The 17,542-nt window shown below is 51.5% G+C and overlaps 1 protein-coding gene across 4 annotated transcripts in view; it reads left to right on the plus strand.

The window, feature by feature from the left end:
* LOC127203986 (regulator of G-protein signaling 3-like) overlaps positions 1–9,131 on the plus strand; it is a 30,718-nt gene extending 21,587 nt beyond the window's left edge. For 2 of the 4 annotated variants that reach the window (XM_051162944.1, XM_051162935.1), the window contains exons 3-7: positions 2,856–2,917; positions 5,734–5,835; positions 6,083–6,144; positions 6,791–6,957; positions 7,857–9,131. In XM_051162944.1, coding sequence (XP_051018901.1) covers positions 2,856–2,917; positions 5,734–5,835; positions 6,083–6,144; positions 6,791–6,957; positions 7,857–8,042 — 579 coding nt within the window. In that variant the 3' untranslated portion in view covers positions 8,043–9,131. Of the gene's footprint in view, positions 1–2,855; positions 2,918–5,377; positions 5,624–5,733; positions 5,836–6,082; positions 6,145–6,790; positions 6,958–7,856 lie in introns of those variants that run through there. The other 2 variants (XM_051162960.1, XM_051162952.1) reach the window with 2 other exon arrangements.
* The last annotated feature ends 8,411 nt before the right edge of the window (positions 9,132–17,542 follow it).

Here is a 17,542-nt window from a genome sequence, read left to right on the forward strand (position 1 = left end):
CCAGGAGTCAGACCTAGGACCAAGAGAGGAAGTCAGCTGGGGCCCTGCTCACAGAGGCGCCCTCAGACTCCACCAGGCTTTGATGGCAGACTGCAATGTCTCTGTATGTTGCCTTCTTAAAGAGCCCAGGCAAGCTATACTGCTCTGAGCCCGAGTTTCCTCATCTGGAAGCTGAGAAAAAATAGTAGCAAATGGCGCTTGGAATTGTGAAGCTTCAAACAGATCTATAGACTTCAGCACAGTGCCTGGTCCATAGTACTGGCAATGGCTGATGTATATCGACAGCCACGCCCTGTGCCCACCTCTATGCCTTTGCTGACTCACCGCAGTCCCATGAGGTGTATCCAGATGTGACCCTCATCTCACCAATAAAGGAAGCAGACGGAACACATCTAAGGTCAATTAGCTAATATGTGATTGAGCTAGGATTCAAATCCAGGCTGTTTAGAAGCTACACTCTTAATCATGGCAGTAATTAGAGTAGTAATGACAATAGGAATCATAGTTATTATTCCAAGAGACTGTGAGCTCTCAGTCCCAGAGGTGGCAGGGTGAGGCCAGGCAGACCCTGGGGATCCCCCGCCACAGTTCAGGGAGGGACGCTGGGGTCATACTTCTGTCACTTTTCATCAGGGCAGGGTCATGGAGGAGGGGTAGGAGACAGGTAGAAGGAACTGTCCCTTTGCAAGCTGGCCCCTGGCCATCTTTGTTGTGACTGGAAGAAGAGGATCTTGGGGGCCATGCTGGTACCTCCAAAAACCCAAGGCTGCAGCCGGTGAGGATATCTGAGAAGCACTAGGGTCCAGGAGGATCCTGCCTTTGTTTTAAGAATTATTTATTTATTGTTCTGCATGCATGTACACCTACATGCCTGAAGATCACATTGTAGATGGTTGTGAGCCACCATGTGATTGCTGGGAATTGAATTCAGGACCTCTGCAACAGCAGTCAGTGCCCTTAACCTCTGAGCCATCTCTCCAGCTCGATCCTGCCTTTCTGTCTCCATTTTTGTTGTTGTTGTTGTTGTTGTTTGGTCTTCTTGATTGAAGTCCCCTGGCCCCTTTTAGTGCTGAGGTTTCTTAAGAGACCCTAGTTCAGAGCTTCTGGGCTAGGCTGAGTCCCCATGGAAGATGACCCCACCCCACCTCCAGTGGTGGAAGGAAGAACCCATTTCCCAGCAGTGAGGAGACTGGGAGGTGGTGGCTGGCGGGAGCAGTCCCCAGGCCCATTGTGTGAGACTGATAAAGTGCGGAAGCTGAGGTTAGAATCGGAGGAAACCCAGCTCCGTGGCCCTTTCCCACGGGTGGGGGCTCCAGGCACTGCTGAGCTAGGCTAGCACAGCTGCAGACCATGTCTCTGTGGGGTGACAGCAGTGACATCAGGTCACTGAGCACCCTTGGGTACCAAGGCTGTCCATGTTTGGGGACCAAGACTCCATCCTGGTGAATCTTCTGCCTGTTTTGGCTGGTGACTGACCCTAGGGATCTGTTGTCACCAAAACAACCACAAATCTTCTTCTGAGTTGGTGGAAGCAGCACATGTGCTCGGGGCTGGCCCCACACCACGTGGTGTGTGTACCCTTGGGTGCACGTACACACACGAGTTTCCTGCTCTGGCATGGCAACTGATCCAGGAAGGAGGCAGCCTTTCCTGAGTCTTTCCCTGGAACCGGTCATCTTGAGCCATCTTGGCACTTGAGTGCTGCGCCCTCTGCTGGACGGGCCTTGATTTACATAGGCGGATTCTGTCACTTAAATGCTTAGTGTTCTTTGGGCACGTGACAGAGAGCCTCTGTTTACTTATAGACTTTCTAGGAGGATAAATGGGACAGAAGCTAGATGAAGAGTATGAGGCAACGAGGAGATGGAGGGTACAAGGAGAGAGCGCCTCTCATGCAGGAGGTAGAGTCTGTGCAAAGGCTGTGAGATCTGCAGGCAGCAATGGGACCTAGGGATGACATTGGAGGTCCTGGATCCAGCAGAGAGGACTCCTGGATGTATTTTCCCAGGCTGCATCCCATTCTAGGATGTATTCATCTGACAAATATGTGCTCCTACCACACTGGCCATACGAAGGTGACCAGTCTAGTTGAGCCTTCCCATGGGAAACTCAAGAGTCAAGCAGAGGGGACCTTTGGGTGTGGCAGGGACCTTAAAAGAGATATAGAGGGCACAGCAGGTGTCCTGGGTTGCAGAGGCATCCAAACCGCTTGACCAAAGCCTCTCAATTTACATCTTACCTTAAGCTGGATCTCAGAGGAAGGCTAGCCAGGAGAATTCCCAAGAGTGAGGACAATAGAGCAAAAATTATACGGGGCTGGGACAGAGGAGAAGGCTTTTAGAACAGGTGCTGGCCTGGAGATCAAGTGACAGTGTGGCAACTAGTGTTAACGTGAAATTTGTGCCAGGTCCTGTGATGAATACTCTGGTGTGTGATGGAGTTTGGATGTGGTCCCAAGAGCACTAGCGAGCCCTGCAATGCTTCAGGGTAAGGGGGCGCTCTCAGGTTTCTTAGACCCTGAGTCCTGAGCTATAGCCATCAGGGTCTTGCTTGTGGAAACAGAGGAATGGAAGATCAGAAAGGGCCAGTGGCTGGCAAAACCACCCAGCAGAAGCCCGTCTGGAGCCCCTGTCCACCTGCCAGCCAGGACATCTGAAGTGATGCTCCATTCCCAGTGACAACTGTCCCTCTGCTTCTGTCCCCCAGCAAACCAGGAAGGAGCCGACCACTTGATCTGGGAGCTCTGCCAGGCATGGAGCGCTGGGCTTATTGGGCTGCTAGAGAGCCCCGTGTCCTGGGTTTGGGCCACAGCCCCTGCATACCCACACAGCGGTGTATTTCTGTTTTCTCTGCAGATGAGTGGGCCTGACCTCGGCGATGATGACGAAGCTTCCCGGAAGAGAAAGAGCAAGAACATGTAGGTTGGGAGGGCTCTGATTGTCATTCCCCTGCTCAGGAAATCTCCTGGCATCCCTCTCTCCTGCCCCAGCCTGGCCTCCCCCCCATCCCCCCCATGGGAGGAAGCAAGGATTGCACTCCAGCCCCGCCCACACCCCCAAACAGATACTAAGGAACAGTGAGATAGTGAAGACCCAGGATAAATCATCAGGGTCTCGAACGTTTATTTTCTCAGAGCTAGGCAGGAACCATGTAAACCTGGCCCAGCCTGGCCTCTGAGCCAAGCTGCAATGTAGAAAAGTTCTTGGCATACGAACTGAACTGACAGTTCTCTGGAGTTCCTGAAAGCTAATAGTCTGCTGCATGGCCAGGAGGGGGCTCTGCAAGCCTTCCTGGCCAAGCCAATCCAGGCTCCCCACCCTTGTGAAGGTTTATTTCTGGTGCCAGTTAATAAGGTCTCTGGGTTGTGAGGGATTGGGGGTGGGGGAGGGGGAGGAGGAGGTTCACTTTCATTAGGTTTCCTCAAACCTTCAGGCTTAAGTCCCTGGAGACTGGAGGGCAGAGTTACAGGGAGACGTCTGTGGGGCAGCCCCCACCCCCACCCCTGCAGTGGGAACACATTCACCCAGAGGGAGGCTGCCCCTCTGTTCAGTAGCACCCACAGATAAGGAGTTGCTACTGAGCTAAGAGGACAGCAGTCTTCCGGGGCAGGATGCCTTTAGTGACCCTCTTCCCTAGCACAGCCCTTGGCTAGAGTCCACTGGTCTGTGAGCCCCATTATGTCAGCTTCCATGCCCTCTCCTGTTTTTAGCAATAACCGTGGGCTTCTGTCAGTCTGTAGCCAGAGACAGTGAAACACACAAACAGCAATTCTCTGCACGGACACTCCCTGTTTAGCTGCAGTTTAGGCAGATGGGAGGGGAAGGGGGAGGTGTCCATACAATGCCAGAGCTGCTGCCGGTGGTACCCAGGAGAGAGCATTTAGATGACGGTGGGGGGGGGGAAGAGGGGTGTCCAGAGTTTCGGAACTGCCCCACAGCCACACACCGTAGCTGCCTTTAAAAGTCGGCGTGGTCTTTTGAACGTCTGGTGTTCGCATTCCTCAAGGCTTAGACAGGACTCTGTGCATCTGATATGAACACAATAGCTGGTGCTCACTGTGCTGGCTCCCGTGTGCATTGCGTAGATGACCCAACTCAAGCTTTACCATTTAGTCTTACTTTGCAAGCCCCTTTTAATGTGCCATCTCCTCTCTTTACAAAAAAGGAAACGGACTGATGAAGAGCTTAGTTACTCATCCAAGCCCTGTAGCAAGGGAGTGGGAACCAGGATGGGAGAGCCAGCCTGCTGTTGGTGTCTGGACTCCGTGGCCTTTTCTCACTGGTTTAGAACCTACTACAGCCAGGGCCCACCTCTGGCCAACTGTTCCTAACCCCCAGGACAGGTGTGACTGCAGCTGCTTAGGTTCTAACACCTTTGTTCCAGGCACTGTACACAGGCTGCCTTATCTTTACACCCCCCCTTCACCCCAAGTCCTGAGCACCCCAGCCGGTGGCAGGAGTATCATCCTTGTTAGATGAACAGGGAGCTTGACCCTCAGAGCAGTTTGGGGGCTAGTCACAGTAGGCAGGGATGGGGTGGGGAACATGGGTTTGATCTCAAGGCTGTGGGTCTCCAGAGCTGAGCTGCCAGCCTCCACCAGCTATAGTGCCACACAGGGTCTCAGGGGTCCAGGGGCATTTAGGCTTGAAGAGCTTCTGGAGAAATGCCACAAACTATCTAGAAAGTTTAATTATTTAAGCCTCTTGGCTTTGCGATTTTGGTGAATTCTCTATTTAAATCTTTGATTTCAGCCAGCATTTTACATCTCAGAATGATAGAGACCAAAGTTAAAATGAGAAAAATATTCAATCACAAAACTAAATATGTATAGAAATTAAGTAAATAGTCAAATGCCCTCCCCCTACACACCCCAAGTTTATAGTATTTACACTTTAGGTTATTCCCAGCCTCTTTTGGGGCCTCTTGTATATTAACGGATGGCCCTGTCCAATACCAGTGAGAAGCTTGCAGTAGCTGGCTGGAGACCACAGGCTAGGGTTATGAAGTTGAGGAGCCTTTAACCCTTTTCTCACCAGCAGTTTCCTGAAAGCTAAAATCTGCCTCTGGGAGGAGCAGCCTGGCTAAAAATGGTTTTTGGCTAAAAATAGCCAGTCCTGCCACCCTGGTGGGCAGAGCCTCCTTCCCTCCTTTTTTTCCCTGCCCAACAATTTGCCCCCCTCGTTGCCATGGCAACAAGGGAGGTGGGTCACAAATAACTGGGTCTGGCTTTCTGCCGGAGGCTGGCCCCAGGGGCTGTCCTTTGCAAACACATGCCCCTTTCACGCTGCCTCTCAGGGTTGGCCGGCAGGGCTGTTTTTCTCTGCTCCCCCGCCCCCCCCTCTGGTCCCTCCCATTTCCTGGCTCCGCCTGTCTGAGTCCCAGCCTGGCTGGTGCTGGAGTCCAGTCATCCCAGCTAGGATTCCAGAGACAGCGAGTGTGCGAGCTCCAGCCCTCTGCAGTCTCCACTTTTTGCTGAAGCCTAGGAACCCAGTGGGGAGGCAGGAGCCAGAGGGTGCGCACTTCACAGCATCCTGAGTCTCAAGGTGGGGGACTCTCCCGAGATGCTCCGAGGCATGTACCTCACACGCAATGGGAACCTACAGAGGCGGCACACCATGAAGGAGTAGGTGCCCCTCGCTCCAGCCCACGGGCCTCCTGCAACCCAAGTTTGCCGGGTTGTGTGGGACAAGCTCATCAACCCTCTTCTCTGCTTCTGCCCCCCCCCCCCCCCAGAGCTAAGGACATGAAGAATAAGCTGGCTATCTTCAGGCGGCGGAATGAATCTCCAGGGGCCCAGCCAGCCAGCAAGACAGACAAGACAACCAAGTCCTTCAAGTAGGTACCCCTCTGCCATCCAGGGACTCTGGTGATCACTGACTTTTGAAAAGTAGGATGGGGCAGCAGGGTTGGGGAAGGGGCCTTGTCCACTGGATCCTACTTTACGGAGGCAGTGCAAACTGTTGCTTCTGGGAGGCTGGTGCCCAGCAAGCAACTCCTTCCAGAAGTAGTGGTTCTGAGGAGAAAGCCAGGCAAGGTTGGTGGGAGCTGGAGGTCCTTACGCATTCCTACCCTCACTCTTCAGGCCTACCTCGGAGGAAGCCCTCAAGTGGAGCGAGTCCCTGGAAAAGCTGCTGCTTCACAAATGTGAGTAGGGACCAGCCACCCTGTCTCCCCCCCTTGCCCCCCTGCCCCCTTCTTTCTCACTACTCCACCCCTCTTTCCATAACTCAACCTGGAGAGGGTCCGCCAGAAGTGCCTTTACTGTCTCTCCTGGTCCCCGGGAGGTGTCTCTCCTGTTAGAGAACAGCAGGGCACACTAGGGCCCTTAGTTGGGCTTTGGGTTGGCTCCTGCCAGGCCCTCCCTGCCCGTGGGAGCTGGCCCTGCCTGCGGGAGCTGGCCCTGCCTGCCAGAAGCCGTTGAGACCTGTGTGCTCAGACCATATTCTTAGAATAAAGGCAAACATGTCCACGTACTGAGGGCTCCCACTGGGCCAAGTGTGCCTGCCACACACTGCATCTTCCACGGGGCTCTGGGAGGGATTGGATGGATAACCCTTAGTTTACAGAGGGGGACACTGAGGCATGGGTAGGAGGAAAGCCAGGCCAGGGCCCAAAACAACACACTCACAGGGAGGACCGCATCCAAGTGCCCCACTGCTGTCCATGAGGGGGACTCTTGCTAAGTTCCCATCATGCACTGTGTCAAGGCTCTTGGAGGGAGGTACACTGTAGGTTACTAAGGGCAGGCAAGGCTGACTGCGCCTCTCACCCTGACCTGGTCTTCTCACAGATGGCTTAGAAGTGTTCCAGGCCTTCCTTCGCACTGAGTTCAGTGAGGAGAACCTTGAGTTCTGGCTGGCTTGCGAGGACTTCAAGAAGGTCAAATCACAGTCCAAGATGGCAGCAAAAGCCAAGAAGATCTTTGCTGAATTCATCGCCATCCAGGCTTGCAAGGAGGTAAGGCCCCTGACTCAGGAACCTTTCTGTTGAGAAGGGAAAACTAATGTCTAGTCAGCCAGGTGAGCGAGTGAACAGCATGCTGGCCCGGAACAAAAATGGCCTGGCTAGGCCCTACTATGTGCCTGGTACATGCTGAGTTCTTTATGGGTGAGCTTGTGTGTTTAATTTACCAATGATCGCTCAACCAGCTCCAGATATTATCCTCACTCTAAAAGTCTGGGCTGGGGCATTAGTTCAGTTGGGGCCAAGTACACTCGCTTTGCAAGCATAAAGGCCCGAATTGGAGGCCCAGAACCCATGTAACAAAAAAGCCAGTTTTTGTGGTGTATTCTCGTAATACCCTCTGGGGAGGCAGACAGGAGGACTCACTCCCTCAGGCACACTGGCTAGCCAGTCTATCTTAATCAGTGAGCCCCAAGTCAGTGAAAGATCCTGAGGTTAAGGTGGATAGTATCTGAGGAAACCACAGCCATGCTTTATAGTCTGGCCTCCACGTGCAAGCGTGCACACGCATATGCAGGGCCACACACAAAATGAAGAGGGTCTTAGCTTGATCAGAGAAGTGCATGCCCATTCAAGTGTCCTCTGTGAGTGGGTACTCAGGTATAGTTCTTACAGCTTCGAGGAAAGCACCTTCTCACCTGTGTATAGAAAACTGGAGGGACAATGTCCCTGAGCAACTATTTCAAGGCTGCTATCCCGTGACCCTCGGCAGCCTGACCCTAGGAGTTTTCAGATGTCATAAATCCTGCCACCCAATAGCACTCCGCTAAACCAGGTCCTATGGCCCCTTGTAATGTCATGTGGTACAGAAGAGGCCGGAGTGGCCCCACTGTTTCCCTGGTACTTGGTCTCCAGCCAGGCATCCCTGACCGTGCCCTTCTATGACTCCATAGGTAAACCTGGATTCCTACACACGAGAACACACCAAGGAAAACCTTCAGAGCATCACTCGAGGCTGCTTTGACCTGGCACAAAAACGTATCTTTGGGCTGATGGAAAAGGACTCGTACCCTCGCTTCCTCCGTTCTGACCTCTACTTGGACCTCATTAACCAGAAGAAGATGAGTCCCCCACTCTAGGGACCACCAGTTTCCAGCTCAGCGTTCACACCAAGCGGAGTGGGCTTGCTACCCACCCGCCTCCCTCCCCTGTGACGGAGGGGGCAAGTGAGCCCCCAGAGGCTATGTCTCCAGACAGACAGATGGACTTTTGGATTCGAGGCCTGGACTGAGAGAGGCCCAGGCCACTACAGGAGTAAGAGGACCGGGAGCATCAGGTCCTCAAGGCCCCAGTACGAGGGGACCAAGGGCCCTGGCAGGTCAGGGGCCCTGGAGGAAGCAGATCAGGAGCTGTGACTCCCCTGCTTTGGAGATTCGGAGACTTCCCGCTGACCAAGTTCCTTAGAGAACTGGCTGGAAGTGACAGGAGGCCCAGGCCTGGGCTCCAGGGGGCCGTCCTGGGGGCTGTTGGGGCCCACAGCTCAGACCCTCCCCTGTCGAGTTTTATTTATTTAAACAGTAGTTGGACGCTTGGCACATGAACTGTAATAGGAAGCCCTCACCCTGTCAGTTTTCTTAACTTACAAGTGCAATATCTTAACCAATGCCTTGCGAAGGCCACCTGTAGGGGGTGGCCGCCACCCTACAGTTTCAGGGCATTTGCTGGTCCCAGGAACCAGTGGTGGCAGCTGGACCTTCTAGTACTGACAAGGCCTTAGGGAGATGCTGCAGAAATCTGGCACCCCCTGGGTGGGGTGTCCCTCCAAGAGAACTGGGAAAGCATAGTGCCCTCCGGCCACCCAGAAACAAGTGCTGGAACAAATAAAAAGGCCGGTGTTATTCTCATTCTTGGTCTTCGAGTGTTCCTGGTCTCTAGCCTGGGAGGTGTACTGTCATCCCAATGGATACATTTCTTTCCTGCAGGCCACCCTGGAGCCATGGACAGTGCTGTATGTGGGCGGGGTGGTTCTGCTAGCCTGCATGCTTCTGAGGATCTTGGCCTGTGCCCTCATTTTTCAGAAGAGGACAGTGAAGCAAGTTAGGTGACTTGGGTAAGGTCCTGGGGCAGCAAGCAGCAGAGAGCAGGAGACTACGGAAGCCTGATTGGCCCTAACATTGTGGTGTTGGCAGCTCAGTGGGGTGGCTGCTCAGTGGGGTGGCTGGCTGCCTAAGCAACCTGTCAGTTCCTTTGTTTTGCCCTGCTACACCCCGCCGTTCAGTGGGTGCACCAGGGTGGATGAAAGAGGGGTGAATGCCTCCGTCCCCCCCCCCCCCCCAGGCAGGGTGACAGCAGGATCGCAAGGCTTAGGTGCTGCTGGAAGGAAGAGCTGAAGAAGCAGCAGGAGGGAAACAGAGCTCCTCTCAGGCCTTGGCCCATCTCTCGCTTGTGGCTTTGTTTCCCTTCCTCTGTAGCAAAAGATATAGATGTAGAAAAAGCCTGGTACCAAGGAAGGACCTGGACCTCTTGCCTACAGGGGCTAGAGGATGGACTAGAACCCAGAGCCAAGTTGATCCAGGGCCGCAATGCCCTTACATACAGCCTCGTGACACATGCATAGTCCAGGGCAAAACTAGCTCTTCTAGGCTACACAGATGAGTTTTAATAGAGCTGGTGCATGAGAGTAGACACAAACTACTAGGTCAGCATTTCTCAACCTGTGGGTCACAACCTCTTGGGGTCCAATGACCCTTTTACAAGGGTTGCCTAAGTCCATTGGAAAACATAGACATTTCATTATAATTCTCCCCCCCCCTTTTTTTTCATTATAATTCTTAATAGTAGCAAAATTACAGTTATGAAGCAGCAACAAAAATAATTTTATGGTTGGGGCCAGGGGCGGGGGGGTCACCACAACATGAGGAACTGTTAAAGAGTTGCAGCTTTAGGAAGGTTGAGAACCACTGCCCAAGATCTTTTTTCTTGCCTGGAGCCCTGGGCATATGTCTGTCCACCAGTGATGCAGATGCAGAGGTCATAGTCTGGCAACCTCTCATCTCTGCCATGCTATGTCTGGCCTCTACACAGGGAGAGGATCAGAGCTGGTAATCTCCATCAGGAGGTTTGGGAGCCTAAGCTGTGCAGGATGCTTGAGCAGGGCCTGAGTTTGGGAGGGTCCTTGGTCCTAAGCTCATTGCAGACCTGGGACTTCGAATGGCAGGAGAGGGTGAGCCAACCGCCTGGCTTCTGGTCCTCTGCAGATGCTGCACCGTGGTCCTATCTTGGAAACACCACCTGGGTGGACACTAGGCTAGTTTCCCCTTTGTCAGTCAAGCTCTGGCAAGAACCATCAGGGTCAGTTGTGCTGTTCTGTCCCCAAAGGCTGTATGGGTGTGCAATGATGCAGTTCTGGGTGTTGCTACGGACTTGCTCTTGTAATGCTGGCCTGTAACTATGGGGCTCTGAGCCTTAAGATAGGAAAAGATGCCATGGACTTAGCTCTGGGACGAAGGCCCAGTGAGTCAATGCACAGGAAGGACTGGTGCTAGGCCAGGCATGGAGGCGGGACTCCTTATATGTTGGAAGCCATTTTGTTCCTCCAGTGGAGTGGTGGGTCTGTCTTCCCCGGGCTCTGGAAACCTAGCAGGAGGCCTAGCCAGTGTGCCTGTTTGGCTTTGTAAACAGTAAAGGCCTTTCCCAGCATGGAGTCTCATTAAGGCTGAACCTTTGGGAAGCAGAGCTGTGTTCCTAATTGAGAGCAAGGGCATTTCTCAGGCTTCTTCCAGACCTGAGTTGGACGACCCGACACCTGAGTTTAGGGAGGACTGCAAAGCCACAACTTGTTTCTGCAGATGGTTCAAAGCAGAGCTGGATCAGAGCTTAGGACCCCATGACCCGCCTGTCCTGGCTCCTTTGTGGCATCGTGTGCTGGGAAAAGTGCCTGGCTACACCCAAAGACTCATTGTCTTCTTTCTTGGGGTTCCAGGGATAGAGCCATGAGCCAGACCCTCCACTTTCCAAACCCCAAGTTGCCATGGAAACCAAAGTCCAAGAGAACAAAGTCAGGCGGATGGAATTCCCATTTCGGAAGGCCCCCGTTGCCTGCTTTCTGTGACTCATGCATGCCCTGGCTCCTTTGGCTGCAGTGTGCCTTTGGCCATGTGGAGCAGCTGGAGGCCAGAGTAGAAAGGCGCAGCTGGGTTCTCTTGTCCTGCCCTTACCTGGACTCCTTGGGGGTGGGGGAAGTGTGTTTGTATGTGTTTGAGCATACCTTCCTACCCTGTGAGACTTTCATCTCCTCACCTGTATAGGGTTGTTTGGGACCACTCCTTGTGCAGCAGTCTAGGCTGGGCAGTGTGGGCCTCATGCTGGGAAGGACTTTGCTACACACCCTCTCACACAGCCAGGAAGACTGAGGCAAGCCAAGGCTGTGGCTCAGGGAGGGTTGGGAGTCAGCCCCCCTCCCCCCATGCCCCGGTTTAGTCCCAACTCTACTTCACTCTGTGAACCTGTGAATCGGGCCCTTAGCCCCATGGCCTCGGGTTTGTGTTGTATGCAGTTGTGCCATTTAAGAGTTGTGACTCTAAGCGACGCTGTGCATATGGTCACAGGGGGTGGTCCTGGCATGGCTACGGGTTCCTTAAACATAAGCTGTTTTATTGGCAAATTAGTATTTGGGATCATGAGTGAGTGGCCCTGTGCCTGGCCTCTAACTAGACCTGAGAAACTGGGGAGCTTTTCTTCTCAGGTCCCTGATCGGTGGGTAGCCAACTGCAAGACAAGGTCAATATGTTCCCAGGGATAAGTCGCAGGCAGCTTGTCCTTGCATGGCTGCCCAGCACTGGCCTGGCTAGGAATAGCTGGGGTCAGCTAGCAGGGTGAGTAGGGAGGGCACAGCGGTTGCCATTCTACTGGGTGTCTATGCCAGCTCAGTTGGGCTCCCTGTGGGTGAGTCAAAGCCCTCTTGCTCAGACTGGAATGAAAGCAACTTATTTTCCTGAGGCTGGCCTAGCCTGGGGAATTCAGGGTCCCTAGCCTCTCCAGCCTACAAGAAACCAGCTGGTCCAAGCTGCCATACAGTCTTGAGTCCTTTCCTGGCTTTCTGCATGCATTCCTTCCCTGACAGGGACTTCGTTGTATCCTGAGGGAGTGTGTGCGTGAGGACCTAGGAGCTTTTTAAAGGGCTCTCAACTTCTCTATTTCTGACGTCTGGATCCCGAAGCAGCCCATTGGGAGCCTGTGAGGGACTCTGGTCACATACTACCCATAGACCCTATGATTCTAAGCTTCTCTGATGTACCTCTCTGTCTCCTACCCCCATCCAGATTTCAGGCTCCAAAACACCCAGCCCCAGCCCTGTTTCAGCTTTAGAGCTCTGGATCCTTACTTAAACCACAGACCCTGGGACACACCTGGTTTGCTGTTGTATTGCTTATAGTTGGCAACATTTTTAGAACATCTGATTTGCCTGTCCTCTTCCTGATTGAGCTAGGCAGGAGGAAGAAGTGCTCCTGTCTCTTGCCATATTAGTGTCCCGGGGTGTGGAAACTCCAGAGGAAAAGCTGTGGGCCCTGTTTCAGGCCAGTTCAAAGAGATGGTGTAGCCAGTGAGGGGTGGTAGGCCAGGTTGCCGCTGAGAAGACTAGCTCCCACTATGCAAGGCACACACTGAACATGATGCAGTCCCTGCCCTGGCTCCACTCATTCTCACAGCAGCCCAAGGCAGGGACTAAGGATTACTTTTATCACACAAAAAAGGAAAGTGAAGGTTCTGGCGAATATGGATGATCATGTTGTTGCTGGCAGGTATTGGGACCTCAGTCCTCCATCCCCAAACCCCATCCCACACAGAGCGGGGTAGGCGGCAGAGAAGACCCTAAGGGAGGCATCTCGGTCTGCAGCCCCCTGGAAGACACAGAGAAATGGAGAAGCAGGGCCACAGAGTCATCAAGACTCCAGGTCCGAGTCGTGTGTTTGCATTTCCATGAACTCCTGAGCCAGCAGCTGGTTCCATCCAAAGAGTTCCTTCTAGCCCAGGTGAGGACCAAGGTGGCTAGGAACAGGCCCTTTGGAGGCTGGTGGATCTGGCTTGAGCTGTGTTCATGCACTTCAGATGCTCCTGTTCCCTCTTTTATGAAGAGAGAGTGATAATTGGTCTGTCTCTCTGAACATGAGAGTGGGTGCGGCCCGGCTGCCTGCCTTCCATCCCGAATGCTCTGGGTCAACCTCCACTCAGGGCCTTTGCACCCATGGCTTTCCTGCCTGGATGTGCCTTCCCCTGCTCCTTAGTGTGGCAATGACGATGGCACAGTTAATACGGATGGAGGTTTAACTTGCCCAACTTCTCTATTCAGCCAAGAGCCATCATTGTAGTTGTTGCCCCAAGGTGTCATGGAGCCAGACCCAGGGTCAGGCCTTGGCAACTCACCCACTTAGTTTTCTAGACTTGAACAGGTTGCTTCCCTTTCCTAGGCTCAGTTTCTCCTCAGTCTGTGGGGATGGCACTGAGCCTGCATCAAAAGGCAGCCATGACACTGAGCCTGCATCAAAAGGCAGCCGTAACATGAAGTTAAGAGTGCACACCAGGGAAGTGCTGGCAATTGTCTACAAGCTCATGATATCTCTAATTCCTCAGTAGGAAAAAGGGGCACAGAGGCCAGGCATAGTGTGCACATGGCACTTGGGAATTGGAGGCAGGGAGGGTCAGGAGTTCAAGGCCAGCCTCTGCTACATAACAATCCCAGGACTAGAGTGGACTACTTTTCAAAACCAGCCAACCAAAGCCAACCCCAAACCCCCAAACCAAACAAAACCTGAGGCACAGAGTCTGCCTTGTCCTTAGGGACACAAGAAAGAGGAGTGAAGTGTGGTGGCTCAGGACCCGTGTTCCCGATGTCAAGCCTGTATGTGTTCTATGCCTCAGCCCCTTCTTTGGAAGCTTGCTTTAGCTGTCACCTCCCCAGAAAGCCTTCCCAGATGGCAACGCAGACTACCGGAGGCCTTGCTGTGTGCTCGCTGAGTGCCTGGTGTTTTTCCTTCCTCACCTGTCATAGGTTGTAACTGCCTGTCCCTATGGGTTCCCTTTGTCGCTGTCTATTCCTTTCAACAGTAAAAATCCTCAGGGACAGAGTCCCTATCTGTCTCATCCCTCCCTGTACCCTCAGCCTTATCTGACATGTGCCCAGTGCTTAGTTGGTGCCTGTTCAACGGTTGGGCACATGGCCCAGTATGTGGGTTGAGAACAGACTTAAGCTAGGAAGCCACCATGAGAGACAGCTTGTCTTGAAATAGTAGGAACCTGAGTTTAGAGCTCACGTAAAAAGTCGAGTATACTGGTGCATGCCCCTAATCCCAGCACAAGAGAGGCCGGGGCAGGCAGGTCTCTGGGGATTGCTGGCTGGTTCCAGATCAGCGAGAGAGTATCTCAAACAACAGAGGTTGGTCAACACTTAGGGAACAACACCTGAGGTTGACTGTAGCCTCCACTTACACTCACATGAACACCCACCACTCTGCCAATAAAGCTTGAGTTCTGTTGTGAGTTACAGGGACACAAGACAAAAAGCAAGTGGACATGCCCACAGCCCAGTGATGGCATATGGTGTTTCCATGAGTAAGTAGCAATGCGCCCAAGTGACTTCTGTTTGCTGCTTTGCAGATTCCACCACCCCCCCTGCCCCCACCCCACCCCCCGCAGCCAAAATGTCTGCTAGAGTTCCTCCTGTCACAGAGTGGGGGAGGGGCCTAAGGAAGATGAGCAAAAGGCAAGAGCCAATTCTTTCTTAGAAGGTGCCCCAGATCGTTGCATGACACTCCTCACCTTGGTCACATGGCCACACTTAGTTACAAGGGAGACTGGAAATGCAGACTTCACCTAGATAGCAATATGGCCGTTTTTTTTGTTTGTTTGTTTTGTTTCGTTTTTGTTTTTGTTTTTTTAAAGCAGTGGCTTTATTCCTCTGGGACTCTGAGGTAGCCTAAGGGTAGAACAGATACTGAGGGACAAGCAGCTACCTGCAACTCACCAATGGGAGCCACCTATTCTCTTCAGGCTGTGGAAGGCAAGTGGACATTTATCAGTCAGCTACCTACACAACAGTGCTGCAAAACAAGCTGCCCTAAGCTCAGGGCTTTACAAAGCTACCATTTCTTCTCCCTCATGCTCTGCATGTAGCTGATAGCTGATCCCAGAGGAGCTGGATGGGCTTGCTTCTCACCATGGCTGCACCCAGACCTGTTGCTGTGACCCAGGCCTCCAGCATAAGACCCAGCAACTATCTCCCTGGGAAAGCTCCGGCTGCAAGGATAGCAAGGGTTTTATTTTAAAATTTTGAGGTTCTGAAATAATTATATAGTCACAGGAAACTACAAAAATAGCCCAGAGAAGTCACATGTACCCTTCACCTAGTCTTCCCCGATAACTACATCTTACATGATTATAGACCAGTATCAAAAATGGAAACTGACATTGTATAGTATGTGTGTGGAGTTTGATGTCAGTTTGTCGCAAGTGTAGATTTGTGTAACCACCACCACAGTGAAGATACAATGACACAATGACAAAACAATTCTGTCACCACAAAGAGCTCCCTCAATGCCTTTTATAGCCACCACCCCCCACCATCTCACTAGCAACCACTAATTTGTGTTCTGTCTCTATAATTTTGTCATTTTAAGGTTACATAAATGTGTGTGACATTTAAAGTTCCTTTTTTTTTTTTCACTCAGTATAACATCTTTGAGATGTATCTAAGTTATTGCATGTATCAATGAATTAGGTCTTATAACTGCTCACTGGTAGTTCCCAGTGCGGAAGTACCACAGTTTGTTACCTTTTGAAGGACACTTTGACTGTTCTTGGTGTTTGACTGTTCCATTCAAAACCACGACAAGAAGTCATGTGGAGCTATACGTGATTGTCACTTCCTCTTACTCTGGGTAGCTGACCATACATGCAATTTCTGGATCCTGTGGTCAGTGCAGGTTTGAATTGTAAAAGACTGACAAACTATTTTCCAGAGTGGCAGCCCCATACCATGTGAGACCATTTCTCTGCCCTCGGCAGCAAGTGATGTTGCCTTGTATCCTACCTTTGTCTTTGCTCTTCTGGGAGACGCGTGGTAGTATGACATCATCTCAATTCACATTTTCCTAGAGACAAACCAGCAGTGCTATGCATTGCTTCACACACACACACACACACACACACACACACACACACACACACACACCTGTCACTTGCACAGCCTCATTGGTGAGATGTCTTTTGCTCATTTTCTAATTAGATTGTTTACTTTGGGGCTGTTGAATTTTCACTGTGCTTTATTATCTTATTTTTTAAAGGCAGAGCACAAAATAACCGCTTTCATTATGACATAGTCATAAATATGTGTCGTTCAATTTTGTTCATACCCCAATCTCTCTTTTCTTGCACCCCTTTCTGTGAGAGTGCATTGCATATTCTGTGCATGTTCTTTGTTGAATGTGTCGCCAGCAAATAATTTCAGTTTATAGCTTGCTGGTTCGTTCTTCTAATCCTTTCTTTTGCAAAAGCTGTTAATTTTGATGGGGCCCAATTTATCACCTTTCAAAAGTGGATCCTCGTATTATATCTAAGAACTTTTCTCTGAGATGCACAGCTCCAATTTTTTCTCTAATGTTTTAAAACTTTTGACGTGTGTGTGTGTGTGTGTGTGTGTGTGTGTGTGTGTGTGTGTGTGAATCTCTATGTGCCTATGTATGCAGGTGCTTGCAGAGGCCAGAGAAGGGTAAGAGGGTATTGGATCTTCTGGAGCTGGGGCTGTAGGTGGCTGTAGCCAAGGTGTAAGTGCTGAGAACCAAACTGTGGTTCTCTGGAAGGGCAGCAAGGCTCTTAACCACTGAGTCATCTTTCCAGCTACCTAACAGTTTCATAGTTGTTTGTTGTTGTTGTTGATTTTGTTTTGTTTGAGACAGGGGTTCTCTGTGTATATCCCTGGTTGTCCTGGAACTCACTTTGGAGACCAGGTTGGTCTCGAAGTCATAGAGATTCACCTGCCTCTGCCTCCCCAGTGCTGGGATTAAAGGTGTGCGCCACCACTGCCCAGCTAAAGTTTTAGTTTTGTTTTGAAACCTACAATCCATTTTGGGCTACTCTTAGATGCTATATATTGAATTGAGCTTAATTATTTTTTTTAATGCACTCTCTCCAGGACTGTTGGTTGAAAAGACTCCATCCCATTGAGTTGCTTAAGGAAACAAGCCCAGCTGTATGGGGCTATCCACCACCAACAAACAGTTCAACAATTTTGGGGGGAAGGCGTTTGCTTTTGTTTTAGTATTTTCAGAGTCATACAGGCACTGGTACAATCAACTTCAGAACAGTTTCATCATTTTCCAAGAATGCCTTCCTACCCATTAGGAGCCATTTCCTTCCCTGAGTCTACCCCCTAATCTGCTCTGTCTCTGCAATTTGCCTATGCTGGACATTTCATGCAGATGGAGTCACCCATTCTGTGGCCTCCTCCACACACCCTGATGGCTTAAACGCTCAGTGTATTGTGACATGTCAGACCTGAATTTCTTTTCAACCCCTAATAATCTTCATTGTCTGTAATCACACTTTACACACCACACTGGGGTCCCGTGTTCCTCCATGAATTCCT

This window comes from Acomys russatus, chromosome 2 (genome assembly GCF_903995435.1).
Source record: "Acomys russatus chromosome 2, mAcoRus1.1, whole genome shotgun sequence".
Lineage (NCBI taxonomy): Eukaryota > Metazoa > Chordata > Mammalia > Rodentia > Muridae > Acomys > Acomys russatus.